This window comes from Nicotiana tomentosiformis, chromosome 4 (assembly GCF_000390325.3).
Source record: "Nicotiana tomentosiformis chromosome 4, ASM39032v3, whole genome shotgun sequence".
In the NCBI taxonomy this organism is placed as follows: Eukaryota; Viridiplantae; Streptophyta; class Magnoliopsida; order Solanales; family Solanaceae; genus Nicotiana; species Nicotiana tomentosiformis.
This window is the reverse complement of record NC_090815.1, coordinates 28,016,078-28,032,703: the sequence shown is the minus strand read 5'-3', so window position 1 is coordinate 28,032,703 and position 16,626 is coordinate 28,016,078. Positions and strand designations below refer to the sequence as shown.

The 16,626-nt window shown below is 38.4% G+C and overlaps 1 protein-coding gene across 1 annotated transcript; it reads right to left on the bottom strand.

Annotated features, from left to right (window-relative positions):
- Positions 1–4,588: 4,588 nt before the first annotated feature.
- LOC138909408 (uncharacterized) lies at positions 4,589–5,053 on the bottom strand. Its single transcript, XM_070200608.1, has one exon. It carries the CDS (start codon positions 5,051–5,053, stop codon positions 4,589–4,591), a length of 465 nt encoding a protein of 154 aa, XP_070056709.1.
- Between the last annotated feature and the right edge of the window lie 11,573 nt (positions 5,054–16,626).

The window sequence follows — 16,626 nt, the reverse complement described above, 5'->3', positions numbered from 1 at the left end:
TACCAAATAATAGCAACAGGGAATACAATACCTGAGGCGAACAAAACCACTTAACGTAATAAAAATCTAAGAATATGAAGGGACATGCATGCTACTAAGACTATCGGTGAACAACTATAAACTACATACTAACCTTTTATCTTAATTCTCAACCTCTACACCCTCCAATCAAGGGTCATGTCCTCAGTGAGCTGAAGCAGCGCCATGTCTTGCCTAATCACCTCTCCCCAGTACTTCTTAGGTCTACCTCGACCTCTTCTCAAACTCTCCAAGGCCAACCTCTCACACCTCCTAACAGGAGCATCAATGATTCTTCTCTTAACATGTCCGAACCATCTCAACCTCAACTCCCGCATTTTTATTATAAATTCTAATTAGTTTTTACGGTAATGTTTTACCTATAATAATATCACTTTTTATTTTAAAATGTAACTTTAAATTAGTCTAAAATATTAATACATAGTTCTTTAATTATTTATTTAAAATCTTTGAGTTTTCTTATAATTATTTTTATATTACGCGTAATTAAATTTCTTTCTCTTTAGTTTCAAGATACAAATTTGATTTTTAATTGTCGATAGTAAAATTACCTACATAAGATATTTATTTTATATTTTTAAAAATTTTAATTTGTTATCAAATATTATTTTTCTTTATCTAGTAAAATTTCAATTTCATGGTCTTGTCTATAGTTTGAGTGTTCTCATCATAATTATAAGAAATTTCTAATCTCAAGTTTTGATAGTCTTTTCCTTCCATTTCTAATATTAAAACTTTTTGAATTTTTAATTATTTTTGTTAGTTTTGCTATGACGTTATCTAATATATTGTATTATCACATTTTTAAATGATTTTTTATTAACTTTTCACTTCATTTAATATTATTTTGCACTACCATCCTTTAATATTATATAGATAGATGTGCAATTTTTTAATTTTAAATAAATATTTATTTTATTTTAAAACTATTGTTCGAAATTCTTAAATTATTTGAATTTGTCAATAATATTTTTAAGTATTGTATATTTACTCTATTTTATTTTCTAAATTAATTCTTAACATAAATTTCTCATATTATCTCTAATTTATTTTTTATTATTCCGTTTTTCATTTTATATTTATATATTAGACTTCAGTGGCCTTATCCATAACATGATCTTTCTTATCATAATATTTCTCATTTCAAATTAAAATAAGTTTTATTTTTTTTGTAGGAGGAACTTTTTATCTTTTTCTTTGTTCTCTATTTGTTCCTTATTTTTGCTATTACATTATTCAATACTTAATATTATATTATCATGTGGCTTTTTATTAGCTTATTTGAATTTAATATTTATTTCTACTACATTTATTTTTATATAATACATATGAAGCTTTAATATTATTTCAATAGTGACTTTAACTCTATTACTTATATTCCAAAATATAAATTTTCTTATCATATTTCAAAAAAAAAAACTCATATCAAATTCAAATAAGTCTTTTCTTTCTACTTTTTACATTGGACTATATTGTCAAAAAATTATCTTATGCACTCAAACTTAGATTGACCGCACTAATTCAGATATTAATTATAAAAAACTAGTTTCTTATTTATTTGAACACAATATATCTAATTGCTATAACAATATTTTCACTATTATTTATTTCTTACATAATGTTTCCAAAAATAATTATGAAATGAAAGAAAACGAATCATGTGGTTAGTGAATAACTATTAAAATAGGAATCATTATTTTTTAAAAGCTTTTAAACTCTATTTACTATGAAAATAGGAGTTGATCATAATTAATTTCACCATAAATTAAATTTGATCAAATCATATTTGTCTTAATCCTTATTAGATTTGTCCAATTTTTTTTTAGATTTTGTCCTAAAAGATTCAAGTGACTTCTTATTAATACACCATTTGGCTTAATATCAAGCTTGACTATCCTCCTTTTAATATAATAAAATTGTCACGACCCAAAATCTCACTTGTCGTGATGACACCTATCTCAATACTAGACACGCCGACAATCTCAATAAACCACCATATCTTTTAAGTTTGAAAACATAATATTTAAATTTAACGGAAGAAATCTCACAAATACAGATATAAAATACTCCCAAAACCCTGTGTCACTAAGTACATGAGCATCTAAATGAATACAACGTTTGACTGATAAAATACTGTCTTAAAGTATAGAACAATACAATAACTGAAAGAAAGAGAGTCAAGGTCAGCGGACTCTAGGCAGCTACCTTGATAGTCTCCAATTGATAACACTCTGAGATCTAACAGTCGTCGTGTCCGAAAGCACCTGGATCTGCATACGAGGTGCAGAGTGTAGTATAAGTACAACCAACTCAATAAGTAACCAGACTAACCGCTGGGCTGAAAGTAGTGACGAGCTCCGCAGGTACAGTCCAGTATAGAGATAACAGTACAGAAATATAGGCATGTTTTCAAGTTCAACAGTTAAGCTCAGTACAAGTAAGAAAGATCAATACTGCATGATATGAGGAATATAACATCTCAGTGAAAAACCTTGTGTACTCACGATCACAAATCATTCGGTCACTAGGTACTATTTCTGGCCAATCCAGTCTAGGGATATTTCATCCCGTATATATATATATATATATATATATATATATATATATATATATATATATATATATACATTGACCGACAATCAGTTATTCAGTACCGTATAAGGCCAATCTAGGGAAATTTATCACAAATATAATTAAGTAAGACAAGTCCATGCCGTGGGAAGTCCACCCCGTATATAAATCATCTACGCTCACTGTGGGGGGAGAGGGAGGTGTAGACTCCGGAGGGGCTCCTTCAGCCCAAGCATGATATAAAGCCGATTTGGCATGCTGCAGGCGGGCAGCCCCGATCCATATAATGATAAAGCCTATAAGGCCTGCTGCAGGCGGGCAGCCCCGTTCTATATAATAATAATAATATATATAAAGCCGATATGACCTATTGCAGGCGGGAAGCCCCTATCCTATAAATATCCTCACATTTATGAATTGACTGAGTATGACATGTGCATTTTAAAATAATTAAATTCAACAACAACACGACCCTATGGGTCCCAAAACATAGGCCTGTAGCCTAAACGTGATCTTTAATACGAGTCTCAAATCAATTTCCTAATACATGGAGAATATTTGGAAAATAACATGATTCTTTAATTTTACAACTTCACAGAATTTATTCAAGTCAAAATTTCAATGGTGCACATCCAAACGCTCGTCAACTATCATGTGTGTGTCATCTCCAAACAATTTATATAACACCAAATTCGGGAATTCATACCCTCAGAACCAAGTTTAGAAGTGTTACTCATCTCAAACCGTATGATTTCTTACTCCGATATGCCTTTGCCTCGCAAATTGGTCTCCGAAAGCCTCGTATCTAGTCATAATTAATTCGATTCAGTCAATACAAATCATAGAAATTTATTCCATATGAAAATACTAATTTTCCAACAAAATTCGAAATTTAACTCAAACATTACCCGTGGGGCCCATGTCTCGCAACCCGAAAAAAGTTACAAAATATGAATATCCATTCAACCACGAGTCCAACCATACCAAAATTACTAAATTCCAACATCAACTCGACCCTCAAATCTTAAAATTAAACCAAGAGGGTTTTCTAAATTTTCCAACTTAATTCACCAATTAAATGTTAAAAACAACCATAGATTCGGATAATTTGACCAAAATTGAATTAAGAACACTTACCCCATTGTTTTCCTTGACCAAAAGTTAAGAACACCGCCCCGTACAACATAGTCGGTCTGACCATCACTCTGTAGAACTTGCCAAGTTTTGGTGGCATATTCTTATCACGCAAAACACCGGAAGCGAGCTTTTATTTCATCCACCCCGACTCAATATGATGTGTAACATCCTTGTCTATCTCTCCATTCCCTTACAACTGACCCAAGATATTTAAAATTTTCTTTCCTAGGTATGACTTGCGAATCAAGCCACACGTCTTTGTCTACTACCTGAGTTGTACCACTGAACTTACACTCCAAGTATTCTGTCTTGGTCCGACTCAACTTGAAACCTTTAGACTCCAGGGTCTGCCTCCAAACCTCTAACATCTCGTTAACACCGCCTCACGTCTCATCAATTGGAACAATGTCATCTCCAAAAAACATGCATCACGACACCTCCTCTTGTATGTGGCGTGTCAGTGCGTCGATCGCCAAGGCAAAAGAAAAGGACCAAGGTCCTCATCATAACTGGGAAATGCTCTGTGTAACCTCCCATGGTCCTCACTCGGGTTTTAGTTCCATCATACATGTCCTTAATAGCCCTAATGTATGCAACATGAATACCTCTAGCCTCCAAACATCTCCACAGAACCTCCATCATACATGTCCCTTGGCATTTTATCATAAGCCCTCTCTAAGTCGATGAATACCATATATAAATCCCTCTTCCTCTCCCTATACTGCTCCATCAACCTCTTAACAATATGAATAGCTTCTGTAGTCGATCGTCCCGACATATATTCATTTTGATTTTCAGAAATAGTCACAATACTCCTCAACCTCAGCTCTACCACCCTCTCCTAAACTTTCATAGTATGGTTTAGTAACTTGATGCCCCGGTAGTTGTTGCAACTTTGGATATCACCCTTGTTCATATACAGCGGGACCATCGTACTCCATCTCCATTCTTCGGGCATCTTGTTCGTCCTAAAAATGACATTAAAGAACCCAGTGAGCCACTCCAAGCCAGCCCTACCCACGCTCTTCCAAAATTCTATTGGGATCTCGTCTGGACTGATTTCTCTCCCCTTGCTCGTCTTACGCATAGCCCCCTCAACCTCCTCGACTCTTATACGCCTACAATACCTAAAGTTCCTACAGCTCTCAGAGTGTTCTAAGTCGCCTAGTTCAATGATCATATCCCCCTCTTCGTTCAAGATGTTATGGAAGTAAGTCTGCCATCTTCGTCGATTAAGTGCCTCATCCAACAAAGCTCTGCCTTCCTCGTCCTTTATGCACTTCATTTGGTCCAGGTCACGGGCCATACTATCTCGCACCTTGGCTAGCCTGTACAACTTTTTATCCCCTCATTTGCCTCCAAATTCTTCATATAAGCATTCAAACGCGGCCGTCTTGGCCGCAATAACTGCTAACTTTGCTTCCTTCTTAGCCATCTATACCGCTCCCTATTCCTCCTCTTCACCTCCTTGTCCATGCTCTCCCGAATCTTCAGATATGCCGCTTTCTTGGCTTCTACCTTGCCTTGAACCTCAGTACTCCACCACCAATCCCTTTTGCGGCCACCAGAGGAGCTTTTCGAGACCCCTAATACCTCTCTAGTAGCCTCCCTAATGCAATTCGCAATCGCGGTCCACATACCACTCGCGTCCCCGCTACTCCTCCATGCTCCCATAACCATCAACCTATCCCCCAACTCATGTGCTCTATCTTTAGTCAAAGCTCCCCACTTGATCCTAGGTAGACCAAACACAACCCTCTTCTTACGCTTCCTCATGATTTCCGAGTCCATGATCATAAGCCTATGCCGAGTCGTAAGATTCTCACTTGGGATGACCTTGCAATCCGTGCCCAGAACTTTATCAGACTTTCTGAAGAGTAGGTAATCAATCTGGGTCCTGGGTCCTAGCCACCAAACTCTAAAAGGTGACCAGATGCTCCTCCTTCCTCGGGAAAGTGGACACTAGACTTAGCTATCACTAAATCAAAAGCCTTAGCAAAATCCAGTAATGAAGTACCACCTCCGTTTCTAACACCGAAACCGTAGCCGCCATACCCGTCATCGTAGCTCCTAGATGACGCCCCAATGTGGCCATTAAAATCTCTTCCTATGAAAAGATTCTCAGTATGGGAATACCACGCACAACCTCGTCCAAATCCTCCCAGAAACGCCTTTTTACCTCCTCGTCCAAGCCACTTGAGATGCGTACGCACTAATAACGTTTAAAGTAAAACTCCCAACAACTAGAATAATGCCCATCAACCTATCATTCACCCTCCTAACCTCCACCACTAGCTCTCGAAGATCCCTATCAACCAAAATACCTACCCCGTTCTTGCCCCCCACACATCCAGAGTACCAAAGCTTAAACCCTTCTACATCCCGTGCCTTTTCTCCCACCTATCTAGTCTCCTGGAGACAAGCTATATTGACCTTCCTTTTCTGGAGAATCTTCGCTAACTCCACAGACTTTCCCGTCAAAGTCCCTATGTTTCCAAGACCCAACTCTCAACTTGGAGGCATCCTTACCACCCTTACCCCTTTTGCCCCCGGGACATAACCTTACCCTATCATCGTTCAGTAAAACCACTATAATCTAATACACACTAAGAAGGAATTACCACAGAAGTAGCGGCTGGCTAAAAAAAATAGTGCAAATAGTCCGAAACTAAAAAACACAGAAGGACACAACTAATGAACTAGGAATGGTAGTAGCAGCAAGGTATGTGAGACTAAGTACCCTAAAGAATGCTAAAAAGGTCCGCAAACATATACAAGTGAGTTAAACAGATTAACCACAATTAGAGCACAACAACTAATAAGGAGCACACTGGAGGCAAAGCAACAAGTAACGGAATATCGAAACAGAATATAACAAAATAAGAACACACCAGGAACAAAGCAACATGTTTCACAAAATATATCAAAAACAGAGTATAACAAAACAAGAACACACAAAGCAACAGGTCACAACAGAGTATATCGAAGGCAGGGTGTACAAAACAAGAACGTAGAACCTGGTTTATGGACGAAGTCATGATAGTCGCTGGAGGTGATGGGTCCGGTCGTTGGAGAGTTGCCACTAGTAGTACAAATTTGGCCGGAAAATGCGCTGGCGTCTAGGTGAAACTTTGACGGAGTTATGGCAGCCTTGTTCCTTGTAGTCCAGATGAAGAACAAAAATAAAACACACACCCACAGAAGGTTGGGGAACGAGGGAGAGGGAGAAAATCCAAAGGGGAAACCTACTGGTGAGAGGGAAAACCTACTGGTGAGAGGGGAAGGGAACGGAGAAAGAGGGAAAGGGGGAAGAAAGAGAGAGAGAGAGAGAGAGAGAGAGAGAGAGAGAGAGAGAGAGAGAGATGGGATGGCCGACGAGAACGCCGGTGAAGAGAGGCGGCGGGAAAGAAGGGGAAGAAATAATGGAGATTAGGGGAGAGAGAGAGAGGGATGGGAGAGAAGGAGTTAAAACATGATTTTTTGGTAAATAGGACCTCTTCGGCAACCTTTTTATGTAAAAGTTAAATTAAAATAGTAAATTTTGTAACACAAAACAGTCAAGGCAAGATCAACTCGTGAGTGACACGAAAATTTTGCTTTTTCTTTTGAAAAACTATTTAGTTACATAAAAAGTTAAAACTTTATTAACGGTAAGCTATCCTAGTCTTAAATGTTCTCTTTGCATTCAGAACCATCTTCATTAATTTTGGAGGGTTCTATGCTTTTAGCGGAAGAAATCTCACAAATACAGATATAAAACACTCTCAAAACCCGGTGTCACTAAGTACATGAGCATCTAAATGAATACAACATCTGACTGATAAAACACTGTCTGAAAGTATAGAACAATACAATAATTGAAAGAAAGAGAGTCAAGGTCAGCGGACTCCAGGCAGCTACCTTGATAGTCTCCAATTGATATCACTCTGAGATCTAACAGTCACCGTGTCCGAAAGCACCTGGATCTGCACACGAGGTGCAGGGTGTAGTATAAGTACAACTAACTCAATAAGTAACCAGACTAACCGCTGGGCTGAAAGTAGTGACGAGCTCCGCAGGTACAGTCCAGTATAGAGATAACAGTACAGAAATATAGGCATGCTTTCAAGTTCAACAGTTAAGCTCAGTACAAGTAAGATAGATCAATACTGCATGATATGAGGAATATAACATCTCAGTGGAAAACCTTGTGTACTCACGATCACAAATCATTCGGTCACTCGGTACTATTTCTGGCCAATCCAGTCTAGGGATATTTCATCCCGTATATATATATATATATACACACACATATACATTGACCGACAATCAGTTATTCAGTACCGTATAAGGTCAATCTAGGGAAATTCATCACAAATATAATTAAGTAAGACAAGTCCATGCCGTGGGAAGTCTACCCCGTATATAAATCATCTACGCTCACTGTGGGGGGAGAGGGAGGTGCAGACTCCGGAGGGGCTCCTTCAGCCCAAGCATGATATAAAGCCGATTTGGAATGCTGCAGGCGGGCAACCTCGATCCATATAATGATAAAGCCTATAAGGCCTGCTGCAGGCGGGCAACCCCGTTCTATATAATAATAATAATAATATATATAAAGCCGATATGACCAATTGCAGGCGGGAAGCCCCGATCCCATAAATATCCTCACATTCATGAATTGACTGAGTATGAAATGTGCATTTTAAAATAATTAAATTCAACAACAACACGACCCTATGGGTCCAAAACATAGGCCTGTAGCCTAAACGTGATCTTTAATACGAGTCTCAACTCAATTTCCTAATACATGGAGAATATTTGGATAATAACATGATTCTTTAATTTTACAACTTCACAGAATTTATTCAAGTCACAATTTTAATGGTGCATATCCACACGCTCGTCAACTATCGTGTGTGTGTCACCTCCAAACAATTTATATAACACCAAATTCGGGGATTCATACCCTCAGAACCAAGTTTAGAAGTGTTACTTACCTCAAACCGTGTGATTTCTTACTCTGATATGCCTTTGCCTCGCATATTGGTCTCCGAAAGCCTCGTATCTAGTCATAATTAATTCGATTCACTCAATACAAATCATAGGAATTTATTCCATATGAAAATACTAATTTTCCAACAAAATCCGAAATTTAACTCAAAAATTACCTGTGGGGCCCATGTCTCGGAACCCGATAAAAGTTACAAAATATGAATACCCATTCAACCACGAGTCCAACCATACCAAAATTACTAAATTCCAACATCAACTCGACCCTCAAATCTTAAAATTAAACCAAGAGGGTTTTCTAAATTTTCCAACTTAATCCACCAATTAAATGTTAAAAACAACCATAGATTCGAGTAATTTGACCAAAATTGAGTTAAGAACACTTACCCCGTTATTTTCCTTGAAAATCTCCCAAACATTACCTCTTCCCGAGCTCCAATTTGTTAAAAATAGAAAATGGGAGAACTTAAAGTTTCTGTCCAGGTGTTACTTCTTCGCGAACGCGGAAGCTTCCTCGCGTTCGCGAGGCATAAAATTGTGCTGCCCGGATTTCCTCCTTCACGAATGCGAGCCTGGTCTCGCGAACGAGAAAACCAATTTCCCCCAGGCCAATTTTCCCTTTTGCGAACGCGAGACCTCGATCGCGAACGCATAGCTTTGCCCCTCGACCCTTCGCGAACGAATGCCCTCGGTCGCGAACGCGAAGCACAAAATGGGCCAGTCCAAATTTCCTCTTTGCGAACGCAAGACTCCCCTTGCGAATGCAATGAAGGAAACCAGATACAGGCATCAGAAAATGCCTGCAGCTGTTTAAGTCCAAATTTCGATCCGTTAACCATCCGAAACTTACCCGAGGACCCCGGGACCTCAACCAAATACACCAACAAGTCCTAAAACATCATATGAACTTAGTTGAAATCTCAAATCACATCAAACAATGATAAAATCACAAATCACACCCCAATTCAAGCTTAACAAAAACTAACAAATTCCAACTTCTACATTCGATACTGAAACTTATCAATTCAATTTCGATTGACCTCAAATTTTGCACACAAGTCATAAATGATATAACAAAGCTATGAAAATCTTCAGAACTGGATCCCGACTCCGATATCAAAAAGTCAAATCCCCGGTCAAACTTCTAAACTTAAATTTTTATTTTAGCCATTTCAAGCCTAATTTAAGTACAGACTTCCAAATAATTTTTCCGGACACTCTCCTAAGTCCAAAATCAGCATACAGAGCTATTGGAATCATCAAAACTTTATTCTGGGGTCATTTACACATAGGTCGACATCCAGCCAACCTTTTCAACTTAAGTTTTAAACTTTGGAACTAATTGTTCCAATTCATTTCAAGACCTCACCGGACCCGAACCAATTACCACGACAAGTCATAAAATAACTGTAAAGCATACATTGAGCAGTAAATAGGGGAACAGGGTTGTAATACTCAAAACAAACTGCCGGGTCGTTACATTCTCCCCCTCTTAAACAAACGTTCGTCCTCGAGTGGGTTTAGAATCATACCTGGAGCCTCAAATAGGTATGGATATTTTTTTCGCATCTCCCGCTTAGTCTCCCAAGTAGATTCTCTGACTGGCTGGCCTCTCCATTGTACTTTCACTGAAGTTATGTTCTTTGATCTCAAATTTCGAACCTGCTGGTGTAAAATGGCTACGGGCTCCACATCATAAGTCAAATTACCATTTAATTGCACTGTGCTGAAATCCAAAACATGAGATGGATCCCTGACATACTTCCGGAGCATAGATACATGAAACACTGGATGAACACCCGATAGATTAGGCGGCAATGCAAGTTCATAAGCCACCTCTCCAATCTTCTCAAGTATTTCAAAAGGTCCAATATACCTAGGACACAACTTGCCCTTCTTCCCAAATGTCATAACACCCTTCATAGGTGAAACTCAGAGTAGTACCATCTCTCCTACCATGTAAGCAACAATGCGAACCTTCCAGTCAGCATAACTCTTCTGTCTAGACTGCGCTATGCGAAGTCGTTCCTAAATCAATTTAACATTTTCCAAAGAATCCTAAACTAAATTAGTACCCAATAGCCTAGCCTCACCCAGCTTAAACCAACCCACCTTAGACCGATACCATCTTCCATATAAAGCCTCATACCATGTCATCTGAATGCTCGATTGGTAGTTGTTATTGTAAGTGTAACACCCCGGAAAATTTTGAAGAGTTTTAAGACCATTAAGAAGATTGGCGGGTGCTAATTATATTAACTCAGGTATGAAAAAGACTGATAATTTGAATGATATCAATTGACCATGATAATATATGTATGAGGTGCATTCAGAATGGTTTATAGTCTAAGAAGAGCCCTAAGGCTAAGTCATGTTGAAAATTATATGATGGGATAAAGTTTCAAGTGAGTTCGCACAAGACCTAACATCAAATAAGAATAACTCTCAAGATATGTAGAGTTATATGGTGTATAACCTATCACAAGAAAGGTCTATGTGTCTAGTTTCTAATACTTCAAACCGTTTGTCATTTGGAGATTTTTACAAGAGGTTATGACCTTTTTACTAAAGAATGGCAGAACAGCTACGCGAGTCTTGTGTAGCCTACGCAACATAGTAGCGTAGCCTACGCAGCATAGCAGCGTAGCCTACGCACCATTGCGTAGGCAAATCCAACAGCTTCCAACTTAAGGGGGATAGAAGTCCACCCTGCATAGCCTTTGTGCGTAGCCTACGCAGGGAGGCTATGCAACTTTAGGGGCCATTTTAAAGGGGCTGGGCTGAAACAAGGGGTTTAGACAGAGAGAAAACATTAGTTCTTCAACTTGGAATTGATTTCTAGAGAGAAAAAGGAGCTCTACCATCATGGATACACTTCAAGGTAAGTTATTTTGGTACAAGGATGATTATATAACATCATTTAGTGATAACACTAACATTATTATGGATCAAATCCATAAGAAATGGGTTGAATCTTCAAAAACACCAAAAAGAGGAAAAGTGAGATTCTTCCACCAAGAGGTAATACCTTCATTTGAGCTTCATATATATATATATATGTCATATTAGAGTATGGGTAGTATGTTTATGAGTTTTATTTGAAGTTATAATGGGATATTGTATGAACCCTAAAGGTGGGTCTTGAGAATGCCATTTTGGTTAAAGAAGAAGATGAATATCGATGAATTGATATAAATACATATGTCTTGAGTTTCTAATGATTCCAATAGACTTGATAACTTAATTGATGGGCGAATTTAATTGGGAATCACCATTTGGATAAGATACAACAATAGTTCTTGAAATGGATGTTCTTGGACCTAGAGTTTTGTTGGAGAATGCAATGAATAGTGATTTGATGATGTTGGGTAATTAACATAGTATTATTACTGACTCCAAATGAGTATTAAATAATAAAAATTAAATTGAATAGGCTAATGGATGAGCCTATTGGATAATTTGGGATGGTTGAAGGCTTGCTGCCGAGTTGTGAAGCCTAAATGGATATTTATGAATTTTTTGTATTTATTTTGATGTAGTTGGGATATCTAATGGTAAATATTAAATTGTGAGTTAAATACATAGATTCTGGGTAGATTTTGAATATGTAAATTGTGGAAGTCAAGGGTTTAGATGAAAAACCTAGGTTTTGATAAAAATGAGATTCTAACCACGAAAATGGTTATGGAATGGGGTGCAAATTGCGTATTTGAGTTCTTAAGGTTATGGGTGACGATTTCCTCCGAAAATTTCCGAAATCAGGGCACGTGGGCCCGGGGTAAATTTTAGGAATTTTACCAATTTGGGACGGTTAATTAATCTAATAATTTAACTTCGATTTATTGAGCATGTATTGATTAAATTATATAACATTTGGCTAGCTTAGGATTTTTCGGCACCAAATTGAGGCTTTAACGCGAAATTGTGATCGGGAAGAGAGCTTCGAGATGAGGTAAGTCTCTTATCTAACCATGTAAGAGGAAATTTACCCCATATGTGATTTAAATTAATATTTGCTGCTAATTGTGGGGGATACGTACGCACTAGGTGACGAGAGTCTGTGCGTAGCTACTAATTATGCTATGTCCGGGTAGTTTAGGACCCAAATCATGAATTACTTGTAATGTTTGCATCATTTATTAATTGAAGTAACTGAATCATATTGGAAATTGTAAGCGGAAATAGTAAAAGACCGAAATTTCACACACTTGAATGTTTGTGCAAATTACTCGACCGTTAATAGAAATTGTACATCCTTATGTGTTAGCCTTGTGATAGATTCTCATTCCGGAGGTTCATAAAGTGTCCTCCTTTCTTGGGGAGCGGGCCGAACTCCTCGACAGTATAGATGCATCTATGGTTTGTGCAGCTCGACCCTCGGCAATGTACATATTATTCTGGATCGGGCGGAACGACCTCGGCAGAATCATGCGTTATATCGTTAGTAGCCCGAATATTCATAAGTAAATCTTTCCACTGATGCCCAACATTTTATATGGTATTTCTTATTTATTTGATAATGACACTTGACATATTTCTGAGTCATTATGATAGAATACAAGATTTAGAAATTCATGCCTTAAAGGAAATATTTGGAAAACTATATAACTTACAGATTTACCCCATTATTTCCATATGCTTCATATCTGCTCACGCTTTTATTATGTTGCTTTATTGGACCTTTAGTAAGTGTCGATGGTGACCTCTCGACACTATTTCTTCGAGGTTAGACTTGATACTTACTGGGTATGCGTCGATTTACGTACTCATACTACACTTGATCCACATTTTTATGCAGGTACATGTATGTCTTGTGATCTTTTGGGCGCAGAGGCGTAGCTATTGCGGAGACTTACAGTGAGCTGCATTCCATGTTATGAATCCGCAGCATACAGAGTCTCCATAAAATTTATTTACATACTCCTGTCTAATTTGTATTCCAGACAGATGTGGCATTATTCATATTTCCTACTTAATGCTCATGCACTTGTGACACCGGGTTTTGGGGGTTCCTACTGGATGTTTAGTACGATAATTCACATAACCATCATTGTTTCACCCTGTAAATTCTATTTCATACTATTTAGTTAATGGAAATTATGATTTCAAAAGTAATAAAGATAAGTAATTGAATTAGTAAATTACCGTTGGCTTGCCTGATGGCGACGTTAGGCGCCATCACGATCTATAGTGGATTTTGGGTCATGACAGTAAGAAAACTCTACAGGTGGTAGAAACTGATCCCAAGAACTACCAAAATCTATAACACAAGCGCGTAGCATATCTTCTAATATCTGAATAGTGTGCTCGGACTGTCCGTCCGTCTGAGGGTGAAATGATGTACTCAATTGTACCTGTGTACCTAACTCTCGCTGTACTGCCTTCCAAAAATATGATGTAAATTGGGTGCCCCAATCGGAAATGATGGACACTGGCACACCGTGAAGGCAAACAATATCACAGACATAAATCTCAGCCAACCACTCCAAGAATAAGTAGTACCGACTGGAATAAAATGCGCGAACTTGGTCAACCGATCTACAATCACCTAAACATCATCAAACTTACTCAGAATTCTTGGGAGTCCAACTACAAAGTCCGTGGTAATACGCTCCCACTTCCATTCCAGAATTTCAAGTTTTTGAAGCAATCTGCCCGGTCTCTGATGCTCGTATTTCATCTGTTGACAATTTAAACACCGATCTACAAACCCAACTATATCATTCTTCATTTCTCTCCACAAATAGTGTTGTCTTGTCCTGATGCATCTTTGTAGTACCCGGATGAATGGAATACCGCGAACTGTGGGCTTCTTCAAGAATCAATTCACGCAGCCCATCTACATTTGGCATATAATTCCGACCATGCATCCTCAACATCCCATCATCTCCAATAGTAACATCTTTGGCATCACCGTGCTGACTGTGTCCTTCAGGACAATAAAATGGGGATCATAACACTGGCACTCTCTGACGCGGTCATATAAGGAAGACCGTGAAATAACACAGGCTAGAACCCGACTGGCCTCCAAAACATCTAACCTCACGAACTGATTATCCAAGGTCTGAACATCAACTGCAAAAGGCCTTTCACCAACATGAATTAGTTCAAGGCTATCCATACTCACCGCCTTTCTACTCAAGGCATCGGCCACCACATTAGCCTTCCCGGGATGATACAAAATAGTGATATCATAGTCCTTTAGCAGCTCCAACCATCTCTGCTACCTCAAAATTAGATCCTTCTATTTGAATAAGTGCTGAAGATTCCGATGATCTGTAAATACCTCACAAGGCACAACATAGAGATAGTGCCTCCAAATTTTCAATGCATGAAAAATGGCTGCCAATTCTAAATCATGGACAAGGTAGTTCTTTTCATGTGGCTTCAGCTGGCGTGAAGCATAAACAATCACTCTACCCTCTTGCATTAAGACATACCCAATACCAATCCAAGAAGCATCACAATACACAGTATAAGAACCTGAAGCTGGAGGCAAAACTAGAACTGGAGCTGTGGTCAAGGCAGTCTTGAGCTTCTGAAAACTCTCTTGACTCTCATCTGACCACCTGAATGGAGCACCTTTTTGGGTCAATTTAGTTAAAGACGATGCAATAGACGAAAATCCTTCCACAAAGCGACGATAATAACCAGTCAAGCTGAGAAAACTCTGAATCTCAGTAGCTGAAGATGGCATGGGCCAACTCTGAACCGCCTCTATCTTCTTTCGGATCCACCTTAATTCCTTCACTAGGCACTATGTGTCCCAAGAATGCTACTGAACTAAGCCAGAAGTCACACTTAGAGAATTTGGCATAAAGTTTCTCCTCTCAGCCTCTGTAGTACAATACTCAAGTGTTGTGCATGCTCCTCCTGGCTACGTGAGTACACCAGGATATCATCAATAAATACTACAACAAATGAATCAAGATACGACTGGAATACACTATTCATCAAGTTCATAAATGCTACTGGGGCGTTAGTCAGCCCAAAAGACATCACGAGAAATTCATAGTGACCATAACGAGTCCTGAATGTCGTATTTAGAATATCTGAATCTCGAATTTTCAACTGGTGATACTCGGATCTCAACACAATTTTGGAGAATACCCTCGCTCCCTGAAGCTGGTCAAATAAATCATCAATACGCAAGGGATATTTATTTTTGATTGTAACTTTGTTCAACTACCTGTAGTCGATATACATCCGCATTATATCATTTTTCTTTTTCAGAAATAGAACTCAAGAAGTTCTTGAAATTGCTCTTTCAATTATTTCAATTCAGCTGGTGCCATACGATACGGAGGAATAGAAATGGGTTGACTGCCCGGCACCAAGTCAATACCAAAATCAATATCCCTATCGAGTGGCATACCCGACAGGTCTGCAGGAAATACATCCAAAAAATCCCGCACTACTGGTACAAAGTCAATAGTAAGAGTGTGTGCATCGACATCTCTCACAAAGGCCAAATATGATAAACACCCTTTCCCAACCATACGTTGAGCCTTCAAGTAAGAAATTACTCTGCTGGGAACATAATCTGGAGACCCTCTCCACTCAACCTTCGACAATACCGGTATTGCCAATGTCATCATTTTTGCGTGACAGTACGGAATAGTATGATATGGAGACATCCAGTTGTAACGACCTAGCCAGTCGTTTTGAGAGTTATAGCCCAAATCCCCTGTTTACTGCTTTCCCCATATCTTTTTCTGCTTATGTAACTTTCCGGGAGGTTGTTGTTGTTGTGGTTTCAGAGTGAATTGGGACACTTAGTCCCTAAACGGGAGCTTAAGTCTTAGTATTTTTTACTGTAGTTGGAACTATGTGAAGTTGACTCTAGAATGGAGTTTTGTCGGTTCTGTTAGCTCCGTTGGGTGATTT

Coding starts and splice junctions, on each gene's coding strand:
- LOC138909408 (XM_070200608.1), bottom strand. CDS start 5,053: ATGGCCCGTGACCTGGACCAAATGAAGTGCATAAAGGACGAGGAAGGC.